The sequence below is a fragment of the Poromitra crassiceps genome, assembly GCF_964638095.1.
Source record: "Poromitra crassiceps genome assembly, chromosome: 25".
Classification (NCBI taxonomy): Eukaryota; Metazoa; Chordata; class Actinopteri; order Beryciformes; family Melamphaidae; genus Poromitra; species Poromitra crassiceps.
Window position 1 is genome coordinate 74769 of NC_139649.1, and position 26587 is coordinate 101355.

General features: G+C 44.0%; 1 protein-coding gene across 1 annotated transcript in view; it reads left to right on the plus strand.

Moving 5' to 3' along the window:
* The window catches only part of appl1 (adaptor protein, phosphotyrosine interaction, PH domain and leucine zipper containing 1), a 30392-nt gene extending 13487 nt beyond the window's left edge, over positions 1-16905 (plus strand). The window contains exons 16-22 of the mRNA XM_083660900.1: positions 2691-2743; positions 5740-5911; positions 6024-6060; positions 6154-6294; positions 6376-6426; positions 11112-11201; positions 12986-16905. Of these exons, the coding sequence (XP_083517026.1) occupies positions 2691-2743; positions 5740-5911; positions 6024-6060; positions 6154-6294; positions 6376-6426; positions 11112-11201; positions 12986-13138 (697 nt within the window). The 3' untranslated portion in view covers positions 13139-16905. The remainder of the gene's footprint in view (positions 1-2690; positions 2744-5739; positions 5912-6023; positions 6061-6153; positions 6295-6375; positions 6427-11111; positions 11202-12985) is intronic.
* Positions 16906-26587: the final 9682 nt, after the last annotated feature.

The following is a 26587-nucleotide window of genomic DNA, read 5'->3' on the forward strand; positions in this document are numbered from 1 at the left end:
AATAGGCTTACAGACACTGGTGAAAGTGGGCCGGAACCGTCCGGTGCGCAGTTCCGGTAAGACTTTCGGTGCCTGAACGCCGTTGGGGGAAGACATCCAGCTGCCTGTCAATCAAAATCCGATTGTTGCAGAGTGCAGTCGATCCATAATTTCCAACAAGGAAATGCATGGCTGACGTTATGTCATTACTAATAAACAACAGTCTCTCTCATAAATTGCTTCTAAATTGTTGTTAGAACTGTTTTAGACCTGGCTGTCAGTGGTTTTTAATCCGTGCTGTGTGTGTAGGCTGATTTGCGCTTCCAGCATGTAGCTCCTGAATGCCGCTGCTGCTGCCTGCACTGGGCTGTGTCAAGTCTAGTCTCGCTTGCGGCTTGCCTCCGCTCCGCAAACAAAAACAGTTCCACCAGGATTGCGCGAGTGTAGTTCCCACTGGTGAAAGTGGGCTGGAACCGTCCGGCCCACATAAATTCTGTGCCTGAACGGCGTTCCTGGAAGACACGCAGCTGTTGTCAATCAAAATCCGATTGCGCTGCTGCTCGGCTGTCTGTCCATACTGCGTTATTTCAAAACCCACATAGGTTAAGCCAAAACCACGCCCTGTGCCCGCCTACGCAGCAGTCAAGCGCCGGGATTGGCCAGGAGCAAGTCTTTTGTCCTCTTTTGACAGCTCGAATCTCCCACACCACAACCACTGCACAGCACGCAGCCCAGCGATTTCATGAACCAACTGAATTGCTCTTGAGAGCGGACATTAAAATGAATGATGGTCACATACCTTCCTTAGTGTATTAACGCTATTGAAAACGTAATACAAGCTTTTAACACATTTCCCACACCACAAACACTGCGCCCAGCCCAGCGATTTTACTAGGCCTAACCAAATTGCTCTTGCGCGGACATTGAAAATAAATTACTGTAATATATTAACGCTAATGAAAACGTAGCACAAGCTTTTAACACACAAATGATTTTTAAACATATTTATTTCAAAACATCATTGTAAAATTCAGGGCTTTAGCCAAAGCTTCAATAACAGAGCTCAGCTGACAGTTGAACTTGCAAATGAAAAATATAAAAAAATATAAAATTAAAAATACAATAGGCTACAGCACATAGGCCTAGCTTCTTCTTTTTTTGGCACAGCTATTCATTCCCCCCAGTCCAGCAGTTTGTTCCAGGCCAGTGAAGTCCCAACAATCTACAAAAACATGCAATAATATAAAATCATAGATACAAAGTTGAATCATACACAATCAATAAAGCCAAAAGTAAATGGTTAGCCTTCCCAATGGCATCTGTTATTCTGGCCTCATAATAAGCACTGAGGCGGTGGTCAGAAAGTCAAATAACCGCAACAACACCAACAACTACAGCAAGGCTGCAATGAGGATATTATTATTGAAAGACAAAATCCTACATCGCACCAAAGCATACAATGTAGCCTACCGCGGTTATTCATAATAGTTGACACAGGAGAGAAACAATTTAATTGTTCAATGTGTGGTAAATGTTTTGGTCAAAAAGGAGAGTTGAAATCACACATGATAGTCCACATAGGATAGTCTGTTGTTGTAATGTTTAAACAGGCCTAAATAATTCACTATAGCCTACATATTGTCAAGTGTTTCTAATTTCTACACCATAGGCTACAGGCATTCAAAAAATTGATGTGTGTGTTCAGGGATGCATGAAGCTGGGGGCGGGAGGATGACAATATGAAACGATGAAGGTTGGGGTAGTATAGTTCCTGTAAGAAATTCAAACCACTTTCACCCCTGCTTACAGATTGTGGAAATTTATAGACTGAGATTACACATTTAATGTACATTTACACTCTCACAAAGCTGCTGTAGGAGACAGAAATCGCTGATCAAAGTAAATCAAATGACTGATGTGAATACAAGCGGCAGCTTTAGACAGTCCTTCCGCAGACTATATCCAACGCGGATTTTCATTCTGCCATAGGCTACATTAAATATCCGCAAAAATCTCTGATCCCACTGCGCTTTCATTGAATGAGGAAATGGGTGTGGGCGTGGATCAACTCAGCTGTTCATAATGTGATTGGCTAGCGCACCTCTTTCGCGTGGACGCGCGCCTGTGCACGAGCGAAAAACGTGCGCGTGCACAGGCAGATCCCAGCTTCAGTTATCGAGTAGAAAACCAGCGTCGTAGTATCCTTAAACTAGATAGCTTTGATCCTGTTCAGTCAAACCAGATCAAAGTGACAGATCGCGGGTCTGTTAAGATAGCTTCGTAGTACAGGGTACTGGTGTACAGGACCTGTTATTATTGATGTATGCTCCACTCAGGGATAAAAACGTGTTCCAAAAATGTTGTAAACATCTTTATCCTATATTCTTTAAGATTTTAAAATTTCTTTATCCTTCTTTATCCACTCTGAAGGACTTTTAATCGTTTATTATAACTACGGTAACTAGTGGGAATCTGCAGGATACCCGCCCCGTGCAGTGTATCGAGTGTAAATGTTGCCTTCTCTGCATGTTCAACCCCTATGGACTGTGTGCTGCAGACAAACACTTCCCCAGCCCCATCAATCTCGTAGAATCCGTCAGAAATAGCTCCCAAACACATGAGCATACTTTTCTTCTCTCTGATTGTGTGTGTGTGTGTGTGTGTGTGTGTGTGTGTGTGTGTGTGTGTGTGTGTGTGTGTGTGTGTGTCAGGAGGAGTAACCCGTTTGGAGAGTCAGGAGACACTGCATCAGAAGACAGTGAAGGTACTGCTCTCTGAACAAATGGATTTTTATTAAAAAAATATATATAATTTTAAGAACTTCTGCAAATAATTATTTGCAGTTTTATAAAAATGTAATAACTTGAACAAATATATCTATCTCTCTATCTTTATCTAGAATTTGAATTCATATTTTTCCTAAATTTTCATAAAATTGTAATATGTTGGGACAAATTTATTTTTCATTTTGTAAAGCGATTTGAGAAGATGCATTTTAGCCATAGACGATAGCCACCCGTGACCTCACCTATTGGTTTGTGGACTCCCGTTTTGAAGCCTCCAGTTTGCCATTTTGATCGTCGCCATCTTGTTTTTTTCCTTCCTCTTCTTCTTCTTCTTGTGCCAAGCAGCGCTGCAGCGCCGCCTGCTATTGGTCTGTGATCGATGAGCAGTGCGATCACTGGACAGGCGACCTGTCAATCACGCCCCCAGTCTGCTTTAATGTCTATTTGGCTCGAAATGGGACCATCATTTACTAATCCTGCTGTACTGAAGAAGACTTGAAACTAGTGATGGAGACCATCAACTCATTAGGAAAGTGTTTTACTGAGGTCCACAATCAAGTGAGAAGTAGGGTCATTTTCCATTGCCTTCTATACAATCGGACTTCTTTTAGCAGCCACATGGGTCACGATATGATACGTATCACTATACATGGGTCACGATATGATGCGTATCACTATACATGGGTCACGATATGATACGTATCACGATACATGGGTCACGATATGATGCGTATCACTATACATGGGTCACGATATGATACGTATCACGATACATGGGTCACGATATATGTATCACGATACATGGGCCACGATATGATTGTATCACGATACGTTGCGATACGATACATATTGCGATATATTGCAATACTCTACATAATTTCCTGAAAATTTTAAAATGGAGCTGAAAAATACAACTTGCTGTGTACCACCCAGGTAGTGTAATAATATGGACATCACATTATATTGATAACTCAGTAGACAAATTGAGTCAAAACTATTTATTAGAGCGGTGTTTGTATAATAGAAAGAAAGGAAGTCGCACACTCAAAAGTTCTCCTCTGCTGTGTTTAATACCAATGCGTTTCTGCAGAATATGCCTTCGTCAGGTTATATAGTGCAAGTGAGTATGTGTGACCCTTTTTTATAAGGCACACCTACTGAAATCATAATTATATATTAGGGATGTTCATTTTGAAAAATTTCCAAAATCGATAATCGGTGAGAATTAACGATCAATTATCGATTATCGATTTTATTAATACTTAACACATTGAGTGCCAGCCATGTTTTCATTCCTGTAGGTAAGTTGTGCCAGGGGTGTTTTTGACGATTCTGGCTCATTTTAGAACAGCCGAGGATTCTTTTCTGTTAAGAATTCATGAACACCAATCATCTAAAAATAACTAATAGAATGTGTGCTTTCTCTGTCTAAAAGAGTTAGTTTGCAGAGTTAGTAGTTATGTAGATATTAGCCGTTGAGTACAGCATGGTTTCAGCGTCTGGAAATTTATTCAGAGATAAATGGCTTTTTGTGAAACAGTCACTTTAACCATTCATTTTTGGCATCAGTAAGACCGTCAGACATTCTAAACAATAGTTTTGAACAGTAATTTCCTCCATAACAACAGGAAACACCCCTCTCATTCAAACTCCTCCCTCCGTGTGTCTTCTCCTCCTTCCTCCTGGCTCTAACAGCGGGCGTGTCAGAAGCGCGTTGCTGCTGCCTGCCTGCCTGTCTGCGTGCCTGCCTGCCTGCGTGCGGGGACGAGTCTGAAATGGATTACTGTAAAATCGCCTCGCCATTTCCTTGAATGGCTTGCTCCCGCGGTGTGTGTGTGTGTGTGTGTGTGTGTGTGTGTGTGTGTGTGTGTGTGTGTGTGTGTGTGTGTGTGTGTGTGTGTGTGTGTGTGTGTGTGTGTTCGCGCGTTGCTCCGCGGCTCTGGGGGGAGGGGATCTCTGTCCGTTCTGTGTGTGTGTCTCCGGGCTTCTGACTGTAAAATCGCCAAGCCATTTCCGCGGGAGGCGGCTGCTTTTGGCGGCTGCTTTTGGTCCACGGGTGGCTGTGGCTTCTCTCTGTCTCTGTCGCCACTTAGTGGTCGGTAAAATAGATTACACACATGCTCTTGCTCCAATAGTTATCTCGAAGATGTAAAAGGGGTTGATTGATGTCCCACCGTCAAAAAAACATGTAAGACGAGTTATTTCGGCTCTGGCACTCAAGCGCTGGATTATGTAAGACGAATTATTTCGGCTATGGCACTTAAGGTGTTAAAAAAATTTCAATATTTTCAATATTTTCAATTTTTTTTTTTTTTTTTTTTTTTTACAAAATGAATGCCTATGGCAGAAAATACGAAAGACAACGTGTTCTCCTCAATGAACTCTTTATTTCAATGTGTCTCCTCTCCAACACTGCTGTCCCCGGCGCATGCCGGTGTGAATTTCCCATGTTTAAAACAGTTTTGTTGGCACAAAGGCCCGTGCCCAGCCAGAAAACTAGAGACTATATGAAGCTCCACCTCACGTTAGTCGGCTGTGCAATGGAGTGGGGCGAGGAGTAACGAATTCCACCCAAACCTAGTCCAAAAAAAATAAAAAAATATTTTTTTTTTTTTTTTTTTTTTTTTTTTAATAATTAAAAAATCGATCCAAATGCCACAGGATCGATTCCAATCCTTAACGATCGATTATCGATTTTCGATAATTGATGAACATCCCTATTATATATATATATTAGGGCTGTCAAACGATTCATTTTATTAATCGCGATTAATCTTGCGATTAACTATAGTTAATCACGATTAATCGCATCTTTGTATCGCATGTTTAAAATGCCATTATTTTGCATTTCAAAGCATTTTTAATTAGATATTAATCATTATTACCAGTGTGTCGTGATTGGGAATATATATATATATATCCATATGGATTTGATTGATTAGCAATGAGCAGCTAACGACATGTGTCCCTGCAGACTCCATCCTGCAGCAGCTGTTCGTGGTGCGCTTCCTGGGCTGTATGGAGGTGCGTCACACTGAGGGGGAGGTGGTCTCTGAGACCATGAGACAGATCCTGGCTGCCCGCGCCATCCACAACGTGTTCCGCATGACCGAGAGCCACCTACTGGTCACCTGTGACTGTCTCAAGTATATTGTCTTAAGTTTTTCTGCTGACAGTGGCAGTTTTTGCAGTATTAGTATTATAATAGATCAGATAATGATTCCATGCAATAACAATAGTGACTGTATTTTGTTTCAGGCTCATTGATCCTCAGACACAAGTTACTCGACTCAGGGTAAGACGTTTTTCTTGTGATTTGTTGCAACAATTAAGGTAGCCTGGAAATCAAACTCATCTCTCTCTCACTCTCTCTCTCTCTCTCTCTCAGTTTCCTCTGTCCAGTGTAGTTCAGTGTTCATCCCATCAGGACAACAAGAGGCTGTTTGGTTTCGTTCTGCAGACGCCAGGCGGGCGGGGTGACAGTCGGGCCGTGTGTTACATCTTCGAGTCCAACAACGACGGAGAAAAGGTTGTCTGTCTGTCTGTCTGTCGGTCGCTCTCTTCTCTTGTCTCTCTCTCTAACAATGCATCTATATTCTTTATGTTTCAGATCTGTGACAGTGTGGGCCTGGCCAAGCAGATAGCCTTCCACTCTGAGATGGTGAGACTGGAGCTAAAGCTAATGCTAACTCATTACTGATGCTAATACTAAAGCTAATGCTAACTCACTACTGGTGCTAATACTAGATCTCATGCTAACTCATTATTACTGTCTACACATGCTAACAATAGAGATAATGCTAATTCACTATGGGTGCTAATGCTGACTCACTACTAGGGATGTTCATTTTGAAAAAATTCCAAAATCGAAAATCGGGGAAAATTAACGATCAATTATCGATTATCGATCATATTAATAATAATATATATATATATATATATATATATATATATATATATATATATTTTTTTTAACAAAATGAATGCCTATGGCAGAAAATATGAAAGACAACGTGTTCTCCTCAATGAACTCTTTATTTCAATGTGTCTCCTCTCCAACACTCTGCTGTCCCCGGCGCATGCTGGTGTGAATTCCCCATGTTTAAAACAGTTTTGTTGGCACAAAGGCCTGTGCCCAGCCAGAAAACTAGAGACTATATGAAGCTCCACCTCACGTTAGTCGGCTGTGCAATTGAGTCGGGCGAGGAGGAACGAATTCCACCCAAACCTAGTCCGCAAAAAAAAAAAAAAAATTTTTTTTAACACATTGAGTGCCAGCTGTTTTTTCAATGCTGTAGGTAAGTTGTGCCAGGTTTTTTTTTGAGGATTCTGGCTCATTTTACAAGAGCCGAGGATTCTTTTCTGTTAAGACTTCGTGAACACCAATCATCTAAAAAGAACTAATAGAATGTGTGCTTTCTCTGTCTAAAAGAGTTCGTTTGTAGAGTTAGTAGTTATGTAGATATTAGCCGTTGAGTACAGCATGGTTTCAGAGATTTTCAGAGAGTTTTGAGATAAATGGATTTTTAGAACCACCTCACGTGCCTGTGATTATGGGTGCCCTTGGGCAAGTCTGTATACTGTTTTGTGTGTGTGTGTGTGTGTGTGTGTGTGTGTGTGTGTGTGTGTGTGTGTGTGTGTGTGTCTCCAAACTCCTCCCTCCGTAGGTGTGGCTTTGCAGTGTTTTGTCACAGGCGAGTTTCTGTTGCCTCAGATCCTAAAAAAAGAGAAGGGAATCGCAGGAGCGGGGAAGAGGAGAGGAGAGGCGAGGGGGGGGGGGGTTAGACACGGGAGAGAAATTCCTTCGCGATCCCCTTCTTCCAATCTTGAGGCAGCCTACTCCGCTCTGCTGCTGCTGCTGCTGCTGCTGCTGCTCCTCTGGGCTGCTGCTGCTGGCGGCTCTCGGGCAGTCTGGCTTACTGTAAAACGAGCTTGTTCGTTTCTTGAGGTGTCGGCTGAGAGCTTTGAAGAAGCTTTTGCGATTCTGGTCTTATTTATGCGCAAAGGTACTTGAGTGTGTGTGTGTGTGTGTGCGCGCGCGCGCGCGCGTGTGTGTGTGTGTGAAATCGAAAGAGTTTTCGCCCAGCTATTTCCTTGAAAATTAGAATGGCTTTCTCCAGCGGACCCGTGGCTGTTTTTTGCTCGGCTTTCTCTCTGTCTGGAGAGAACTGTCGCCACTTAGTGGTCGGTAAAATAGATTATACACATTCTCTTCCTCCAATAGTGGTATAGAAGACGTAAAAGGGGTTGATTGATGTCCCACCGTCAAAAAAAAAAAAATGTTTATGTAAGACGAGATATCTCGTCTTTGGCACTCAACGGTTGGATTACCGTAAATTCCGGACTATAAGCCGCGGCTTTTTTCCCGTTTTTTGGCCCCTGCGGCTTATATAACGGTGCGTCTTATCTATGGATTTTTTCAGAAAAAAAAAAAAAAAAAAAAAAAATCTCTCTTTTTTAGCACTCTTTCTAACTATAAATCCACTTCTGTTTTAATTTCCTCTCTTGCCCTCTTTTCACCACACCGCGGACACTGTGTGCACTGTCGAAATAAACAAAGGTGTTGTGTTATGTTGTTTTGTTGAAATGTTACGGTAATACGGTAAATGGGAGCTTCCTCAAACAGCCAACAATCCCCTCTGTGCGTGAACCCTTACATATGGTAATTACGGTAAGCAAAGTTCATCAGCCCGGAATCACAACAAGACAAGCAGTCTCTCTCTCACTTACCATGGGGAAGGTACGCAGAAAGTCACACGACGCAGCTTTCAAGCTGAAAGCAGTCGAACTCGCACTAAAAGAAACAAACAGAGCAGCAGCGCGTATCCTGGGCATCGATGAGTCAATGGTGAGACGTTGGAAGCAGCAGCAGCAGGAACTGTCTCAGTGTAATAAGACAAAAAAGTCCTTCAGAGGCCACAAAAGCAGATGGCCGGAACTTGAAGATTCCCTTGAGGACTGGGTGTTGACCCAGAGAGGAGACGGCCGAGACGTTTCCACGGTGCAGATCCGACTGAAGGCCAAAACAATCGCCACCGAGATGAAAATTGAACATTTCAGAGGTGGGCCATCTTGGTGCTACCGATTCATGAGACGAAAGGGACTGTCCGTCCGGGGGAGAACTACTGAACAACTCCCTCCCGACTACCAGGAGAAAATCACAAACTTCGGCGAATTCACACAAAGGAAGATCACGGAATATTATAGGAGTGTGAAAACATCCACAATCACCAACGGATTCCAAAACGCTGGACTGCTGCGGGATGAAAAGGATGACGCCGCCACAGCTGGCGCTGAGGGCCGTCAGAGGCTTCAGAGGCTGTTCGATGCCGACACTGATGAAGAGGAGTTCGTTGGTTTTGAGTGACAATGAAGGAGAGAGGAGAGTGGTTGACGAAGCCACCCTGAACCTGTTCGTTTCCGACACTGAAGATGAGGACTTTGGTGGTTTCAGTACGCAGGAAGAAGAGGAAGACGAGGATTAGTGACTTGACTTCTCTGGTTACAGGTTTGCTGCACATATACGGTAGCCTATTGTTGTGTGATTTTGTCTGGGGATTAGTGACCTGACTTTTGTTTTGTTTTGTTGAAATGTTAATAAATGGGAGCTTCCCCAAACAGCGATCTCTTTCCCGACATTCCTCTCTGTGCACGAACCCTTTCACATGGTAATTAAACATCAAAACACCCGCGGCTTATAGTCCGGTGCGGCTTATAGAAGAAAAAAATAGTCAATTTTGGTCCCGCGGCTTATACACCGGTGCGTCTTATAGTCCGGAATTTACGGTATGTAAGACGAGATATCTCGTCCTTGGCACTCAACGTGTTAATAATAACAATAATCGATAAGAATTCCACATGATCGATTCCATTCCTTAACGATCAATTATCGATTTTCAATAACTGATGAACATCCCTACTCACTACTACTGTCTACTGGTGCTAATGTTAACTTGTGACTAAGTTTACTGTCAGCAATACTAGAACTTATGCCTACCCCACACTACAGGATTTTCAAATCCTTGAAGATTATAAAAATCTTGAGAGCTCACACACTAAAGGACAGAGAGAGCCGATTTTTTACCATTGCAATCTTGGGACACACACACAATCGCGTCTGTTCAAACGCAACCCCACACACTAGAAGATTATGCCGAAGATTCACCTTGGAAGCAGGGCTCGACATTAACTTTTAAAATGTCTATTCAGTGTGCGCACCAGGTGTAGTAGTGTCATTTCGTTTTCTAAACAAATTTTATTTTTTGTTTTTATAATGCATTTGCACTGAAAGGATTTGTTTAACTAATATTTGCGCGGACAGCCGCGTCCATTCGGGGTGTAGGCCTACTGTGCACGGCCAGGCGAAAACCGTCTGCACAGGTGTCTTGTGGAGGGGCGCGTCTGCTGATTTGACTCACTTTTCCGTGCGGACACTCGCCGATGCGGGAAGCTGAGACCTAAGCGCTTGTTGTAGGCTACATGCTTTGCAGTATAGCATTTAGTTTTCCGTCCCGTTCAAAGACGCACGGGTATTTCACCTCGATGACAATTTCCTCGTTCTTTGTTTCTGTGCGGGGCTGCGAGCGGACGCGGACCAGATTATTTTGCGAAAAACTGTAATGGAAACGCAGCTACTACTGGCTCTGCTCAAGATGCAATCGCCTGTCGGGTTGTAAATATCTAACATGTTAGATATGCCCGATTCACAATCGGGAAGAGGCAGTCTTCCCGATTGTGAATCTTTGAACCCCACACACTACAGGATCATTTGGGAAGATTATCTGCCCGACGCGCTTCAAATCGGGAGCACCCCCGAGAAAATCGGGAGGGGGGAATCTTGGCCATAATCTTGCAAATTATCCTGTAGTGTGGGGTAGGCATTAGGGTGTGTTCCATTTGAGCTTGGAAGTCAGAAAAACCTCACCAACCTGACCTCAAAATCCATGATGGCAGCTCTGCACATCAACAGTAGCTACAACTGTAGTTATACACTGTTTATTAGCACTTCTGCCTTATTTGTGTCTCAACAAATCACCTGTACACACAGTGCTGTCCAACCTCTATCTGTCCAACTTGCTAGCGTGATTGTATACACAAAATACAGGGTTGTTATAAACTGGTATTGCTAACAATGGCTAACCTGGCTAGAGCTAACCGCTCTTGGTTTTCTGACTTGTACTGGAATGCGGTCAACTCGGGTGTGACATCATTCCCAGCTCCGACTTCTGAGGTAAATGGAATGCAGCATAATGCTGACTCACTAGTTGTGTGTGTGTGTGTGTGTGTGTGTGTGTGTGTGTGTGTGTGTGTGCGCATGCGTTTGTGTGTGTGTGTGTGTGTGTGTAGGACCGTAAAGCGGTGGAAAAGAAGAAGGAGCAGGACAAGGCCAAGGAGAAGCAGCAGGAGGAGCTCAGCAAACAGAGACAGATAGAGAAGGTAACCCTGTCCATACACTGACCTACAGATAGAGAAGGTAACCCTGTCCATACACTGACCTACAGATAGAGAAGGTAACCCTGTCCATACACTGACCTACAGATAGAGAAGGTAACCCTGTCCATACACTGACCTACAGATAGAGAAGGTAACCCTGTCCATACACTGACCTACAGATAGAGAAGGTAACCCTGTCCATACACTGACCTACAGATAGAGAAGGTAACCCTGTCCATACACTGACCACAGATAGAGAAGGTAACCGTCCATACACTGACTTACATATAGAGAAGGTAACCCTGGCCATACACTGACCTACAGATAGAGAAGGTAACCCTGTCCATACACTGACTTACAGATAGAGAAGGTAACCCTGGCCATACACTGACCACAGATAGAGAAGGTAACACCGTCCATACACTGACTTACAGATAGAGAAGGTAACCCTGGCCATACACTGACTTACAGATAGAGAAGGTAACCCTGTCCATACACTGACCTACAGATAGAGAAGGTAACCCTGTCCATACACTGACCTACAGATAGAGAAGGTAACCCTGTCCATACACTGACCACAGATAGAGAAGGTAACCGTCCATACACTGACTTACATATAGAGAAGGTAACCCTGGCCATACATTGACCTACAGATAGAGAAGGTAACCCTGTCCATACACTGACTTACAGATAGAGAAGGTAACCCTGTCCATACACTGACTTACAGATAGAGAAGGTAACCCTGGCCATACACTGACCACAGATAGAGAAGGTAACACCGTCCATACACTGACTTACAGATAGAGAAGGTAACCCTGGCCATACACTGACCTACAGATATAGAAGGTAACCCTGTCCATACACTGACCTACATATAGAGAAGGTAGCCCTGTCCATACACTGACTTACAGATAGAGAAGGTAACCCTGGCCATACACTGACCACAGATAGAGAAGGTATCACCGTCCATACACTGACTTACATATAGAGAAGGTAACCCTGGCCATACACTGACCTACAGATAGAGAAGGTAACCCTGTCCATACACTGACTTACAGATAGAGAAGGTAACCCTGGCCATACACTGACCACAGATAGAGAAGGTAACACCGTCCATACACTGACTTACAGATAGAGAAGGTAACCCTGTCCATACACTGACCTACAGATAGAGAAGGTAACCCTGGCCATACACTGACCTACAGATAGAGAAGGTAGCCCTGTCCATACACTGACTTACAGATAGAGAAGGTAACCCTGTCCATACACTGACCTACAGGCTTCAACCCAACCCAGTTTGAATCTGTCTCCATCAAACCTGAATCAATTTCAATCAGCCTCCAGGCGTCAGGTCTCAGCCTTGAACTCCGACATGGTGGCCAAGCTCGGTATTACAAGTATTACAGAGACAATATTACAGAAAGTTTTTCCCGTCCACTTACATGGAGCTGTAAAACAAGTGGGCGTGTCCGTGGAAAGCCATGGGCAAAACGCCGCCAAAATGACAGGAACTGAGTTGAAGTTGGTCCGTCTTGCTTGAAATCCCATCGTCTTTGGTTGTTTTACAGTGGGAGCGGAAAAGCATTCCCTTTAGCTCCGACTGAAATGGTCGGAGCCAATGGCAGAGCTTATACCCGCAGCCTGTTCCCCACTTCCCATTGAGTCAGACTAACCTCCCGACAGCAGCAGGAGGCGCTGGTGTTTGTTCCCTACAGCGCTGACACTTTGTAGCGTTTCTATTTTGGTACTCAACCTGAGTTTTGTATTTTCCTCTTTCTGAACGGCAGGACCTGGAGGAGCAGAGCCGCCTGATCGCCGCCTCCACGCGCCCCGCCACCACCCCGGCCTCTGACGGACAGTTCCTGGTGCTTAGCAACAGCCAATCAGAAGACAGCGATGCCGGGGAGGAGGGGAAGAAGAAGGGCGAATCGGAAGCCTAACGAATGGAGGAGGATGCATGTTTTGCCACCCAGGGAAGCCCAGCTGGTCCCGTCAAGGAAAGAGCTCCAAGATCACAGGGGGGGAAACGCCACCCACCCGGGCTGCTTGGAGTTGAAAAACATGCGCTCCCTCTGTACTGGACTCTATGTGGAAGTTCATGGTCCGCTTCTTAAACCTGAAAATGGAGGATAAAATAAACGCACGTCCGTTGAAAGAGGAGGTAGGTAGACGTACAAACGGTTAAAAAAGAGAAAGATCTCGTCAGACTCCACTTTACTCTGTGTAAAAACCCTGTATTTTATACCAGATCCACTACCCAGAAAGAATAACAAGAATATAGATTCACTTGTACGTTTCTGTTTTTTTTTGATAGAATGGTTTAACAGTAATGAGGCAGGATATAAACGCATAGCGACATAAAACCGGGATGTGAAGGAGACGCGTCTGGAAAGACTCCCAGTCAATTGATTGGTCTCCAGGGGGAATTTGTCATTTTGCCATTAAGCCACGCCTCCTGGAGCTGGGAGGGGTCGGTGCCTTGCTCAAGGACACTTTGCCAATGTGGGAAGGTTTTGTCACAGGATATCAGACGTCAGGACGCGCTCTCTGGACACTGAGCGGGAAATGTGACACTTGTTTTGCCCTCTCTAATAAGATGATTATTATTATAATAATTAATAAGTAGTGATGGGATGATATGCTTACCTCACCATATGGTTCGATACGAGGTATGAAGTTCGTGATTCAGTACAACCAGGGTACGATGTAATTAAAGGTTCAGTGACAAAAAAGACAGTCTATTTCTGAGGCACAAATCTTTCTAGCGATGCCATTGGCTGCTAGAATGTAATCAACAATTAAAAAATGTTATTACAAAGTGACGGTAATATAATTTGGATTGGAGAGCTTGTGAAACTGACAGTCAAGAGTCTCATTAGTGATTACTACAGCAGAATAACATGAAGGTCTTACCACCATTCATCTTCCTGATTTTAGTATCACAATATATTGAATTTAGATGTATCGTCCCATCCTTACTAATGAGTTATAATAATTGAAACGTAATATTGAGAGAGTGAGTCTGTTATATTTGTTTCTTTATATTACGTCGTGGCTAACAGGCTAGCAGCTAACTGCACTAACCTATCCCTCACGGACATGAAGGCTGCTGTGGTGGGTTCAGCGAGGAGGGGCGTGTTGTCCGCCATGTTGACCACAGTGGAAAAATACATCTGTTTTGGATGATGTCATCAGGTGACAACCAATAGAGTGCCTACGTCCCGCCATCGCAAGATTGCCCGTGGGACCTGAGGAAGTGAATTCTCCATTTCATTTTTCTTAGCATCTGTATTTCACTTGTTTTAAGCCTCATCACAAGCCAGTTTTTCAGAAGTATGAATCTATTTAACTTGTTTTAAGCCTCGTCACAAGCCAGTCTTTCGGAGGTATGAATCGCGAGTGACTAAAGTACATTTCACTCGGACCAAAACACAAAAAAGAAAGTGTTTTGTTGTTGTTTGTTTGTTTTGGACGCAATTCATATCGCCAAAAAATCAGGTTGCGACCAGGCTCAAAACTTGTTAAATATAGATGTTAAGAACAAGGCCAGATTAGCACCCCCAGTTCCCCCCCCCCTCTCCCATACAGTGATTCTGAGTGAAACATTCCATTCATTTCTAATGGAGATCTCATATTTCCTTCCTGCTCGTTGATCCCGGTAAACCCAGGTAAAGTTTTGTCTGTTTGAGTCCTGCTATCTGTCTCTGATAGTTGTGGGGTTTCTCTGAAAGTGCCCCCTCTCTGTAAATGTTTGTATGATAACTGACGATTGGCTACAGATCTGAAGCCTCGACTGTAAAGAGATTGTCCGTTTGCATTTAAACTGATTTGCTCCGGCGGTTGATCTTAGCCTGGCTGTTACTAAGTTATCTTACTAAGTTTATCTTAGCCTGGCTGTTACTAATGTTACTGACTTTAAATGTAAAGCAGCTAACCAAGTTAATTAACCCTTTCCTTTTCCAGGCAGTTTCTCTCCAGCCTGCTTTCACTTAGCTCTTAGAGGGCTGACACACCGAAAACACTTTCAAGGATTAGCGGCAACTAGAGGCCGACCGATGCGTCGCCTCACGTCGCCTGTGTCGCGGCCAAAACGTTACATTTGAACACACCGGCCGACGGGGAAGCTAGCACGTACGTTCTGAAGCTAGCACGTACGTTCTGCGCATGATTCAAGACCTGATTCATGAACGCGTTTGCCTACCATTTCACTCACTTAAACGGTTTCGTAATATAGCTACTTCTAATCAAGAATACGTCTGATTAAAAATTGCAAATGGCAAAAATAAGGATAAAGCGCGCTTTCCCAAAGGCACGACATCGTGAAAATAACAGTGTTTTGGAATCATCAGATGAGATGAAGTTAGAAAATGAGCAGAGCGTTTTGTGCGTGCCCCCTCTTCTCCTGCATTGCTTCGCTTAACCAGCTGACCAGCCAATCAGAATGATTTCTCTACCAGCTGACCAGCCAATCAGAGTGATTTCTCTCCGACGGCGATTCAACATGTTGACTCTGCCGAAAAACCCGCCAACTAGAGCCACCACAAAGACTAGGGCGAGAGATGCCCAGACAGGGCTGACGCCGACGAGTCGGCTGTATTGTGTTCTCGGCTTTACCTAACATTCGTCCGCTCCACCAGTAGCTCTGGCACTGTGTGCGCCTGTGTATGCGTGTGCGTGCTTCACCGGCTTTGAGCAGCAGCACTTTCTGTCTCCAGCACCGTCACTTCCTTGTAGCTGCTTAACTAGCTTAGGTTAAATCTCATGCGCACGTCGTGGAGCACTGATTTCACTTCATGCTCAAACAGGTGGACACATGATTGTGTTTACATGCACACAATAAACAGATAAATTTGAATAATCAGGTAACTGGCAATGATCTGATTTTAATTCCGCCTTTACATGCACTTAGTAAATAGCGGGAACTCACCTCAAACTGTGAGTGGACAGTGACTGCAATGAATAAACCTGAGGATTCAGCAGAAACCTAGGTGTGTTTATGGGTTTTCTCATAAACTGAGACTTCAGCATCCTTTAGTAAAGGATGCTGTTTACATGACACTTGAATAATCAGGTAACTCTAGAAGTCCGATAAACAGTTTATTAGTATGCGTGTAAATGCACACTGTCACTTATGGAAGCAGCTACACCGCTTAAAAAACAGAAATCCTTTATTCAACAAGAAATGAGTCAGAAAACGGGATCTCTACTAAAGGCACGACTGCCTTTTTAATGCATATCTTGAGAACTGTTCGTCCGATCGACTTCACATTTAGCGCGTGTAGCCTATTGCTTGGAAGCTGAGGAAGTGCAGTGTCGAATGTGGACATTGTGACAGGTTTCAAAATTAATAAATGTTGTCTTAAGTATCACACCGCTGGGACAAAATACCGACTGTATGATTTTCAATACCGTCAAAACCGTTGTTCAGCCAAAATAGTCGCAAGTGTCCTTGCCGGTGCTGGGCTTTCACCTAAATAACTTTTATTAATTTTTATTTTATTTTTATTCGCCATTTGTAGGATACTTTTTTTTAAACCTTATTAACAGGCAAGCGTCATGTGTTACAAGCAACATTATATTGTTTCAGGCCACTTTAAACTGAACATGTTACAGGCTCGCCCATAATGGTGTCCATTCCTGTTGTTTAAGTCATTCTCCATTGAGGACATTTGTGATAAATATTGTGCATGTAAATAAAGTTTGCTGAAGCATAGAAGTTGCAACGTCTTTATTGATGGACATCACCCCCCCCCATTGAAACTAATACCGTCATACCAGGGTCCAATGTCAGGAAGGTATGAAAAAATAGATACCACAAGCATACGCCACAGTGCCCTGAGGGGCGGGGCGAACAGCACTCTGCAGCAGCACGGGCCTCAGGGTGCCTGCCCACTGAAAGCGATAAATTCACATGGACTCGCCTTCGCCCTGTCAAGCCCCGCCCCGCTGCTGCAGCTTGGTTGGCTGCCTTGCTGTCTTTCCGTTTTGCATTGGTCTATTTTGATTTTGGCCCCTCCTCTCGTCTTGTCGTTCCCAATGTCCTGACGCCAGGTATCCCAGCATGCTTTGCAAGGTGATGAGCGTCGGGACGGCAGCGACGAGAGGAGGGGCCAATTTGGAATCGACCAATTGAAGACGGAAATACAGCAAGCCAGCCAACCAAGCTGCAGCAGCGGGGCAGGGGCAGCTTCTGGCACCGCGGTACAGTGACGGCGGTAACGCTGCAGACTTTTCACTTTCGGTGCATGCATGCATGGAATGCGATTATTTGTGTCGCTCTGGACGCGTTTGACAATGAATATTCCACGTTCTTGCTTCGTTTTGAAAATACCTTTAATCTGCCAATCTACTGTATGGACAGTTATGGAATAACTCAATCTTATCAGACGGGATCCCTGAGAGACTACAAAAAGATTCAGAACCACTGGTCTACACACCACAGAGCTATTTTATTTATGATAATATACTGTCTCTACAAGGCCATTTTAGGATGGATGAAACAACTGTTTAGGGAAAACTGACTTATGTATTACTTTGTTCATATTACAATACATTTGGCAATGATAGCAATGCTGTTGGGCTTTAAAAACAGTATAGTTTGGCAGAGGCATATTTTGAGTTCTGGTATTGGGCTGACCTGGCAACCTTGAGCACTGGAGTGAACAGGCACTGCACTAGTTCTTTCTATGCAGGGTGTTTCATTACCTTATCATGACCAGCAGGGGGCGTCCCCACAGCACAGAAACCTGCCCAGACTGTACTTCAGCCCACAGCTCTATCAGGGCCACACCTAATGATTAATGCTGACACATCATGTCACGCTTTGTTTATAGCACTGGAATAGATCAGGATCATGTCTGAGAAGAGTCTAGAATCTAGATTTTACAATTTTACAATTATCCACCAACCCGCTTTCACACCCGCTTTTTGTATTTTACTGCTTTCAGGCCGGTGTGAAAGCGGCTACTGTTTACTCCCTAATGCCCCCCACATTTCCGGCTTGGTATTGCAACTACATTTCTGCGTTTGGGCCAAACAAGTTGCAATACCATTCCGGAAGTGTGGGGGGCATTAGTGAGTAAACAGTGAGTCGTATTTCCGGGTTGCTCCAGATGAATGATTTTTGGTTTTTCAAAGACAGAAAAGTGGATTTCATGCAACAATTTGGAAGCGGCAAATATATTTATTTAAAAGAAGAGGATGTTGGGCATCGGATAGTGTCTTCACTTCAAGTTTCTGGCTCAGGTAAGAGTTGGTTTTAATAACTAGACGCGAGAGCAGCGCTGCAGTTTGATTGGAAATGCTAACGCTAATACCGCATTCAAGACAACACGGAACCTCCGGCCCGGACACATTTGCGTTCACGCTGCACCTCCCGCTCGGGGGGTAAACCAAACTGTTGCTATAGCAACCCGCGTTAGCATGGTAGCTACCTAGGTGCCGTGTCTATGTGCCGACAGGCTGCAATGCCGATAGCCCACAAGCAGAACCAGCTGAGCGAGGCGGCGTACAGCGTGTCGGTGGAGCTAACCTCTCCCAGCCCCCACGCCAAACCTAACCTCCCCCCATACCTAAACCTAACCTCCCCCAGACCCTAACCCAAAACCTAACCTCTCCCACCCCCACACCTAAACCTAAGGTCGGCATTGCGGGTGGTCGGCATAGCGGGTGGACGCCACTACCTACTAGCGAACAATGCTAATCGAACATGCTGAATGCTGAATTTCACACAGAGCGAAACACAGATGACACAAACACATGTGAAACGTTAACATTACATAATTAAGACCTCAAATTGTGTGTTAAAACGTCAACAAACGTCTTTATAATAATTCTGTGATTATCATTAATGATGCAAGTTGCCATTTTGGCTGTGTGACGTCAACTCGGAGAAACCGGAGCTCTGGATGATACCCGAATTTCCGAGCTGAATTCCGGCCTGAACGACTGTTCAATTCACATTTTACAGGTCGGACATCGGAACCCATTTTTTCCGGCGGGCTGAGTTGTCTTGAACGGGGTATAATGCTCAATATGAGCGAGAAGCGCCCGGATAGCGGGGTAAGGTTGAGCCTATTTCACAAACATTTTCGCAAGAACGCATTGTCCCATGCTAACCAAACTTGGTACAGGTGTAAAGGTATGTATGTACTCGGAGCTAGTACAATTTTGTGGATGAAAGTCATAACTTTTACTTTCATGCCAGCAAAGCAATAAACAAACATGTGATGAGTGACATTCAAAAAATGCTAGAGATCCCATGTTGGAGTCATTCAGTGGAAAAACTAAGGTCGGATGACATGATGTTTAGCTTGGTGTGGGATGACATCATGATGTTTAGCTTGGCGTGGGATGACATCATGATGTTTTGCTTGGCGTGGGATGACATCATGATGTTTAGCTTGGCGTGGGATGACATCATGATGTTTTGCTTGGCGTGGGATGACATCATGATGTTTAGCTTGGCGTGGGATGACATCATGATGTTTAGCTTGGCGTGGGATGACATCATGATGTTTAGCTTGGCGTGGGATGACATCATGATGTTTAGCTTGGCGTGGGATGACATCATGATGTTTTGCTTGGCGTGGGATGACATCATGATGTTTAGCTTGGCGTGGGATGACATCATGATGTTTAGCTTGGCGTGGGATGACATCATGATGTTTAGCTTGGCGTGGGATGACATCATGATGTTTAGCTTGGCGTGGGACACTCTCTGTCTACAGCCGTCTGACACACAGTAGGCAGGTGGAGGAGGTGGCTGGGGGGCAGCAGGTTTCTGTCAGCGAGACTATTCATTGTGCTCTTTGGGGCCTTGATTGAGGATATCCTCTGAACAATAATGCTCAGGCTGTTGAAACTGGTTCAAAGTGTCAGACGTGTACTCTTCCTCCCATCCATCTCGCAGGTCTACGAGGCTCCGAGCCACAAACAGTTGTATTTATTGGGCCCGAGCTCTTTCCATGCGGCTCTGCACTCTTCCTCACCTATTTTTTCACATGCACGCATCATCATAGCTTTATATCGCTTTTCTTTGCTAACAGAGAGCAATCAAGCACCTACAAGTCTCTGCCAAAACTTACTTTTTGGTTTACTGACACACCAGCAAACTTTAGGATTGAATGGAAATGCACAATACAATGTGAATAAAAAGATATGACTGCAGAATCAGAGTCTGCTTCATTGTTTGGCAGGAATGTGACTTGGTCTCTCTCACGTAGGTCACTTAGAAATATAGGGAACAGTCTCTAGTACATAAAATAAAACTTTAGTGGTATATAAAACCCTAACCCTATATAAAAAGTTTTAAAAAAAATAACTTATGCACACGGTTCTCTGTTGGACTGACTGCACCGATAGGAAGCTATGGACGTCAATATTAGGAAGAAATGAGGAACCGATCTAGAAAATATTGCACTGGGTGAGTGTTTTGGATCAGTGCAAGGAAAAAGACAAACAGTACAGACATGATGATGATGATGATGATGGACTCCAGCAGCAGCTTGATATGAGAGCATTGGGCTGTGATGGATCATGTGAGTAAGGAAGTCCTCTGTCCTCCCACACACATATTGTTGTGTTATTTTGACAGGGAGACAAATCAAGCTTCAGATTAGTCGCCTTTTCACCTCTGCATTATAAAGAGCGCCGCCCTGAGGTTGAGCGCAGGAGCGGGAGCCAAGCAGAGAGCAATCAGGGCCCCGCCCCGGCAGACTGACATTGTCTGCGCTAATGTCTTGGGCCGTTCCTCCGCTTCCTCCCCACTGCATGCTGGGATTGGAAACAGTCGTCCCCAGAGTGTCTGCGGCCGGGAGGAGAATGTGTCAATAGCATCGGACACCCCCCCCCCACACACACACACACACACACACACACTTGTTAGTGTTAGACCGATATATCAGTGTACCGATATTGGAATTTCATGCATCTGGGTTTGAGTTTTAGTCTCCCGTAATGATCAAAATGCTGTTTCAGGGGCTTTTCCACCCTGACAAGAGTGGGGGAGCATGGATAATGAGGTAACTCAGTTACCTCATTATCCATTACAGTTACTGGAACTGTAATATAACTCAACAGTCATGTGAAACCTAGCCTGATATCAGACTGTTACCATTTCCATGATCTTCTAGTCTGACATTGCTTCCATTATAACCAATTTCCATGAGGGGAAATCCCACAGGGGAATTCCATTTTACCTAACCAATCATCATGTATGTATCGGCCATGAATTGAATTGCGATCTCCGTTCAGGTGTGTGTGTGTGGGGGGGGGGGTTGGTGGACACGCAAAACACACACACACACACACACACTTCTCCCCTTAGAATAAATGCCTTCAAAGAGTGCTGTTCGGATTTTTGGTACTTTTAATCGATTTAGAACAGCCTCGATAGCAGCGTCTATCTCGTCCATAGTGGCCGCCATTGTTGTTATTACTCCTCGGCGCACTAACGGGAAACGGCTTGACAATGTCTCGCCCGTTGCGCCGTTTATTGGCGCTGATAGCCTAGTCGTTATAGTCCCTCTCTGCGCTCATTGGACCAGGCAAGGGGGAAAGCGGTGATAGAGATGACAAAAACAACAAGAATCAGAAAAAGGACCGGAGGCAACACAGCCAGTTCTGTGATATAGAAGACCAATAGCCAATGTGGGCCTTCCTTTTGGTTTTGATCCCATAAAAATCAAATTTCCATAAGAACCTGCCAAAAATATCAACATAAGTATTGGCCTTCTCCATATCCGTCGAACCCTAACGCAGAGATATACACACACGCTCCAGTGTCCTTCTGCTGCTGCAGAGGATTGGGTCGGGTCGGTTCCCCTGCTCTCCCACTCCACCCATCAATGGAAAAGAATCGTAAAAATCGGAAGCGGGCCCGTCCAAGGCCTCGTCCCATGAAAGGGGCCGCAGTGCGTGTCCGATGGCGATTAGCTCCCCCGGCAGGCAGGTCGGCCAGGAAGCTATAGGGTTGAACAAGAGAGGGGGGGGAAGTCTACCTTGTCACGCGGTTGAGCTACAGCACCATAAGGGTCTGTTTAGGGCTAAAGCGTGGTGGAGGGGAACTGTATCGCAATCTTAGCCCTTCCTATTTGCCCCATGGTATCCTCGGCTAATGTCTAGCAGATGGAGCTGGAGATGGGGGGAAAGCGCTGCTGACGACTTTGACAGGATAATTTACGCCCCGATGGAACTTGATCCTGTCCTGTACGAGGATATCACTAACTTTAACAAGAAATCACACCAGTCACAGGCTGTTCCAAGGCATTCCATCAGCCCTCCTGTAATATATATAACAATAGTGGACAATAGCAGTGAAGCTTTCTCCCTCGATCTCACCAGCATTGCTTTTGCCCTGTCCTTATTTCATTGCATATTATTGTTTGTATACTGTTTATTCCATACCAATGTGTACAGCCATTTTCTTTTCTTTTCCTTGCACCCAGGACCCAGTGCAATATTCTCTATACACCTGTGTGTGTGTGTGTGTGTGTGTGTGTGTGTGTGTGTGTGTGTGTGTATACATATACATTATTACATTTACACACACACACACACATTATTCTCTGTTACTCATTTTCACAGCTTCATGTCAGTGCATGCTGTACACGTACAGAAAGAAAGACCTATTTCAGAAACGTAAATGTACAAAGATTGACCATACATACTATTTTCTTTTTACAAAGACACCTAAATTAAAAACAAATGTTTAACTTTCTTTTTATATAGTACTATTTTTATAATGTTGTGTTGTTGATGTTGCGTCGTTGGAGTCAAATTTCTTGGATACAAACCTCCTCGGCCAACGAGACTGATTCTGATTTCAGCCTGGCCCCGGCTTTCCCACCCAGGAATTAAAATTAGCATGAGCCAAGCGGCGGGCCATCTGGGCTTCTCTCTCCGGCTGATTTCAAAACCTGGCACTGACCCAGGGCCCCGGGGCCCACAGGGACAGCCTCGACGGGGTCGGCCACTCCAGCCTTTTCCTTCCTGTTCCTCTATGACATCTTCCTGCCTGGGGGGCCTCTGGGAGCCGTTGGGCGGGCTGCACCGGGCCCCTGGAGCTGCAGGATAAGCTCACACAGCAGCTTCTAATTAGACTGCAGCACTGACAGGTGGACAGAGAGCGCAGGATCGGGATACTTTATACAAGTGTGCAGTTATTTGCGCCGGCCCCCGAAGAACCACGAGTGCAATAACTTCCTTCCACAGGGTGTGTTTCTAAACATCACTTCACGGGTGATTTAAAAGATCCAGTTTAGTCATAACTGTGTTGTAAAATGTTTAAAATTGGCGATAAATCTCATAGTTGGCTCTGATCATCTGATGTCTTGTGTTGCACCGTCCAAGGTGATAATGAGTAGCTGTGAGTGGTATTTCTGACCACATGCAGGTCCCATTCTAAGGCAGTGGTTCTCAACGTGGGGTCCGGGGGGACCACCAAGGGTCCTTAAGGGGGTCCGCAGCAAATTGACAAAATGTTAAACTTAAGCGTTATTTAGGTAATACAGTTAGAATATAGAAGAATGAGTGTTGTGCGCATGGTTTCTCTCTTATCTCTCTACCTACAAAACAGACAGTTATTGAGTTCTGGACTCAATCATATTTTGACAATAAAAACATATTTTCAGATTTGGGTCTGAGACACAAAATGGAGGTCCATGGCCCGAATGTGGACTAATTAGTGGTCCTTTTTTTTTCTTTTTTTAATCACTGTTCTTTAAAAGCGCTAAATAAACCCTATAGACTAGTGGCAAATGACCATGTACACATGACTCCATTCTCAATATCCGCACACACTCACACGGTATGAGCACACACACCCTCATAAATAAAGACACACTCCATTTGAGCGTGCAGCTGTGTGGTTTCCCTCGGGTGCAGGAATTCATACAGGAATCAAAAGTAGAGCAACCTGCACATCATGTACCGTACCTTGGTCAATAAAGCCTCAGTGAATCATTCACACACGAGGAACGATGCATGAAACACGTTTTTTTTAACTTGTGCACTTGACTTTCTTTAACTTTCGCCCAATTGAGAGATGGATTTTGCACCTATCTCAGCGGAGGGAGGGATTCTCCCACACGGTTGTGAGCTACAACATTAATTCATCAGCAGCTGTGTTTGTCTGGACACAGGGCGCTAAGCTAAGCTAAGGTGATATTAGCTGTGACTGATCACCACCACATGTGGATCACCACAACCCCGGGAGATTTACTACTTGAACACAGTCGTGCCAAAGATCAAACTTCTTCTTTCTATATTTTCCTGGATACCGGCCCCATAAAGGGATCTTTTCTGCCATAAGATCAAAACTCAAAGCTCTGAGCATTTGGTTCTGAGGTTGATCTCGTTGGGCACGGCTCCAGCAATGTGCCACGGTCCCCTGATGATCCTCATGAGTAATCATCCCTCACCACAATAGATCCAGCAACACTCATTTGTGTCTTTCCTGTTTTGCCGTTCTACCTTTTCCCAGAGTTGACTGGGATCCATGATGATTCATGCCTTCCTAACTGGCGCATACCACCCTGCATACCACCCTGACGTGGCTGTCTGCTCAGATGCTGCTGGGACAGAGAGACCCTGCTGAGGACAAGATTGATTGCTTCCTCTGTTGAGATTCCTTGGCATTACTCTCAGACAGAGAAGGTAAGACTGTATTGGAATTCCCCATGTACACCAGGTTTCCCCTTCTGAGCAGTTACAGGCAGAAGATGTAAGTGGTTTGTTCTTTGGGGTGGGGGAGGGGGCAGTCCTGGACTTCCATATACTGTACATGTTGTTCTATTGCCCCATGAAGATCATGGCTGCAATGATTATTTTCAATGTCGATTAATCCGTCAATTATTTTCACGTTTAATTGATGAGTTGTTTGGTCTATAAAATGTCAGAAAATGGTGTGTGTGTGTGTGTATATATATATATACACATTATATATATATATATATATATATATATATATATATATATATATACATATACATATACATATACACATATATATATATATATATATGTGTGTATATGTATATATATATATATATATATATATATATATATATATATATATAATGTGTATATATATATAGTCAGTTTACTGTCATAGAGGATTAAGGAAACCATAAAATATTCACATTAATGTTGTTTTTTGTTAATAAAAAAAATCACATTTAAGAAGCTGGAATCAAATCATGACTTTTTTCTCCTTAAAAAAATTACTCAAACCAATTAATCGATTAACAAAATAGTTGCTGATTAATTACAGTTGACAACTAATCGATTAATTGTTGCAGCTCTAATGAAGATAGATCTGAGGAGAGGTAGTTTTGCAACTTTACTAATCACAGTAAAATTGTCTGTTAAAATCTACAATGTTTATATAAGTCCACACTTATCAGAGGTAATTTAACACTCACAGCCAGCTCAGAGCCAGTTCAGCTATGTGAATGGACAAACCAGTCTCCAATCAACACTGTCAACTCCACATAATTGTCACTGAAAAATCAGTCATCAAGAAATGAATTCAGAAATGAAATTCAGCTTGTAAGTTGTCTAAAAAAATTATACAACCACCAAATTGACAAAAAAATACTAGACAAGCCAAGCGTGTCTCTGTAAAAATAGATTTAATTTCAAAGTAGAATACAACATGTAAAAATAGAGTACCGCAGGGATGACATATTTTTGTAGGCCAACCCAGAAGTTGCTGCACTGCCGGTTCCCTCGGCTCAAAGTGAATGTGATTTTTGTATGGGGATTTTGCTTAAATGCCTGGAATAAGCTCTGTGGTTAACAAACCTTTATGAAACGGCAAGATAATCTTCACAAATGAGGACCACTTTTATGACTTTTGAAGCGTAAATTCAAGTCATAAAAGTGGTCCTCATTTGTGAAGAGTATCTTGCTGAACATGAAGTTCGCCGTTTCATAAACTTTTGTTAACCACAGACTGTCATGCATTGGATAAAAGTGTCATGTAGCATAATGTCATGTCATTTAAACAAAATCCCCATACAAAAATCCCACTGACTTTGAGATGAGGGAACCGTAAGTGCCAACATCCAGGTCTTCTGGACTCATTACTGCGGTACTGTACTCTATGAAAAAGCAACCAACCACAGTCTCTCTGTAAATCAGCGTCCCACCGGCCTCTCCTGTTGCAGGAGAACAACCCAACCTTGGTGGACGGAGTAGTCTTTCCTCTCGCACAACAGTCCTCAAACTGCTCTGTTGCAGCAGCAGTCCGTTTCTGAGCCAAACTTCCCAAAAGCACCTTAAGATCAGCTTAGTGTCATCTTAAAGGACTACACCGACTCTTTGGGAGTGTGGTCCACGGAGGCGTCTCATCATGCCCAACATATCACCGATGAGAGGACTGAGTC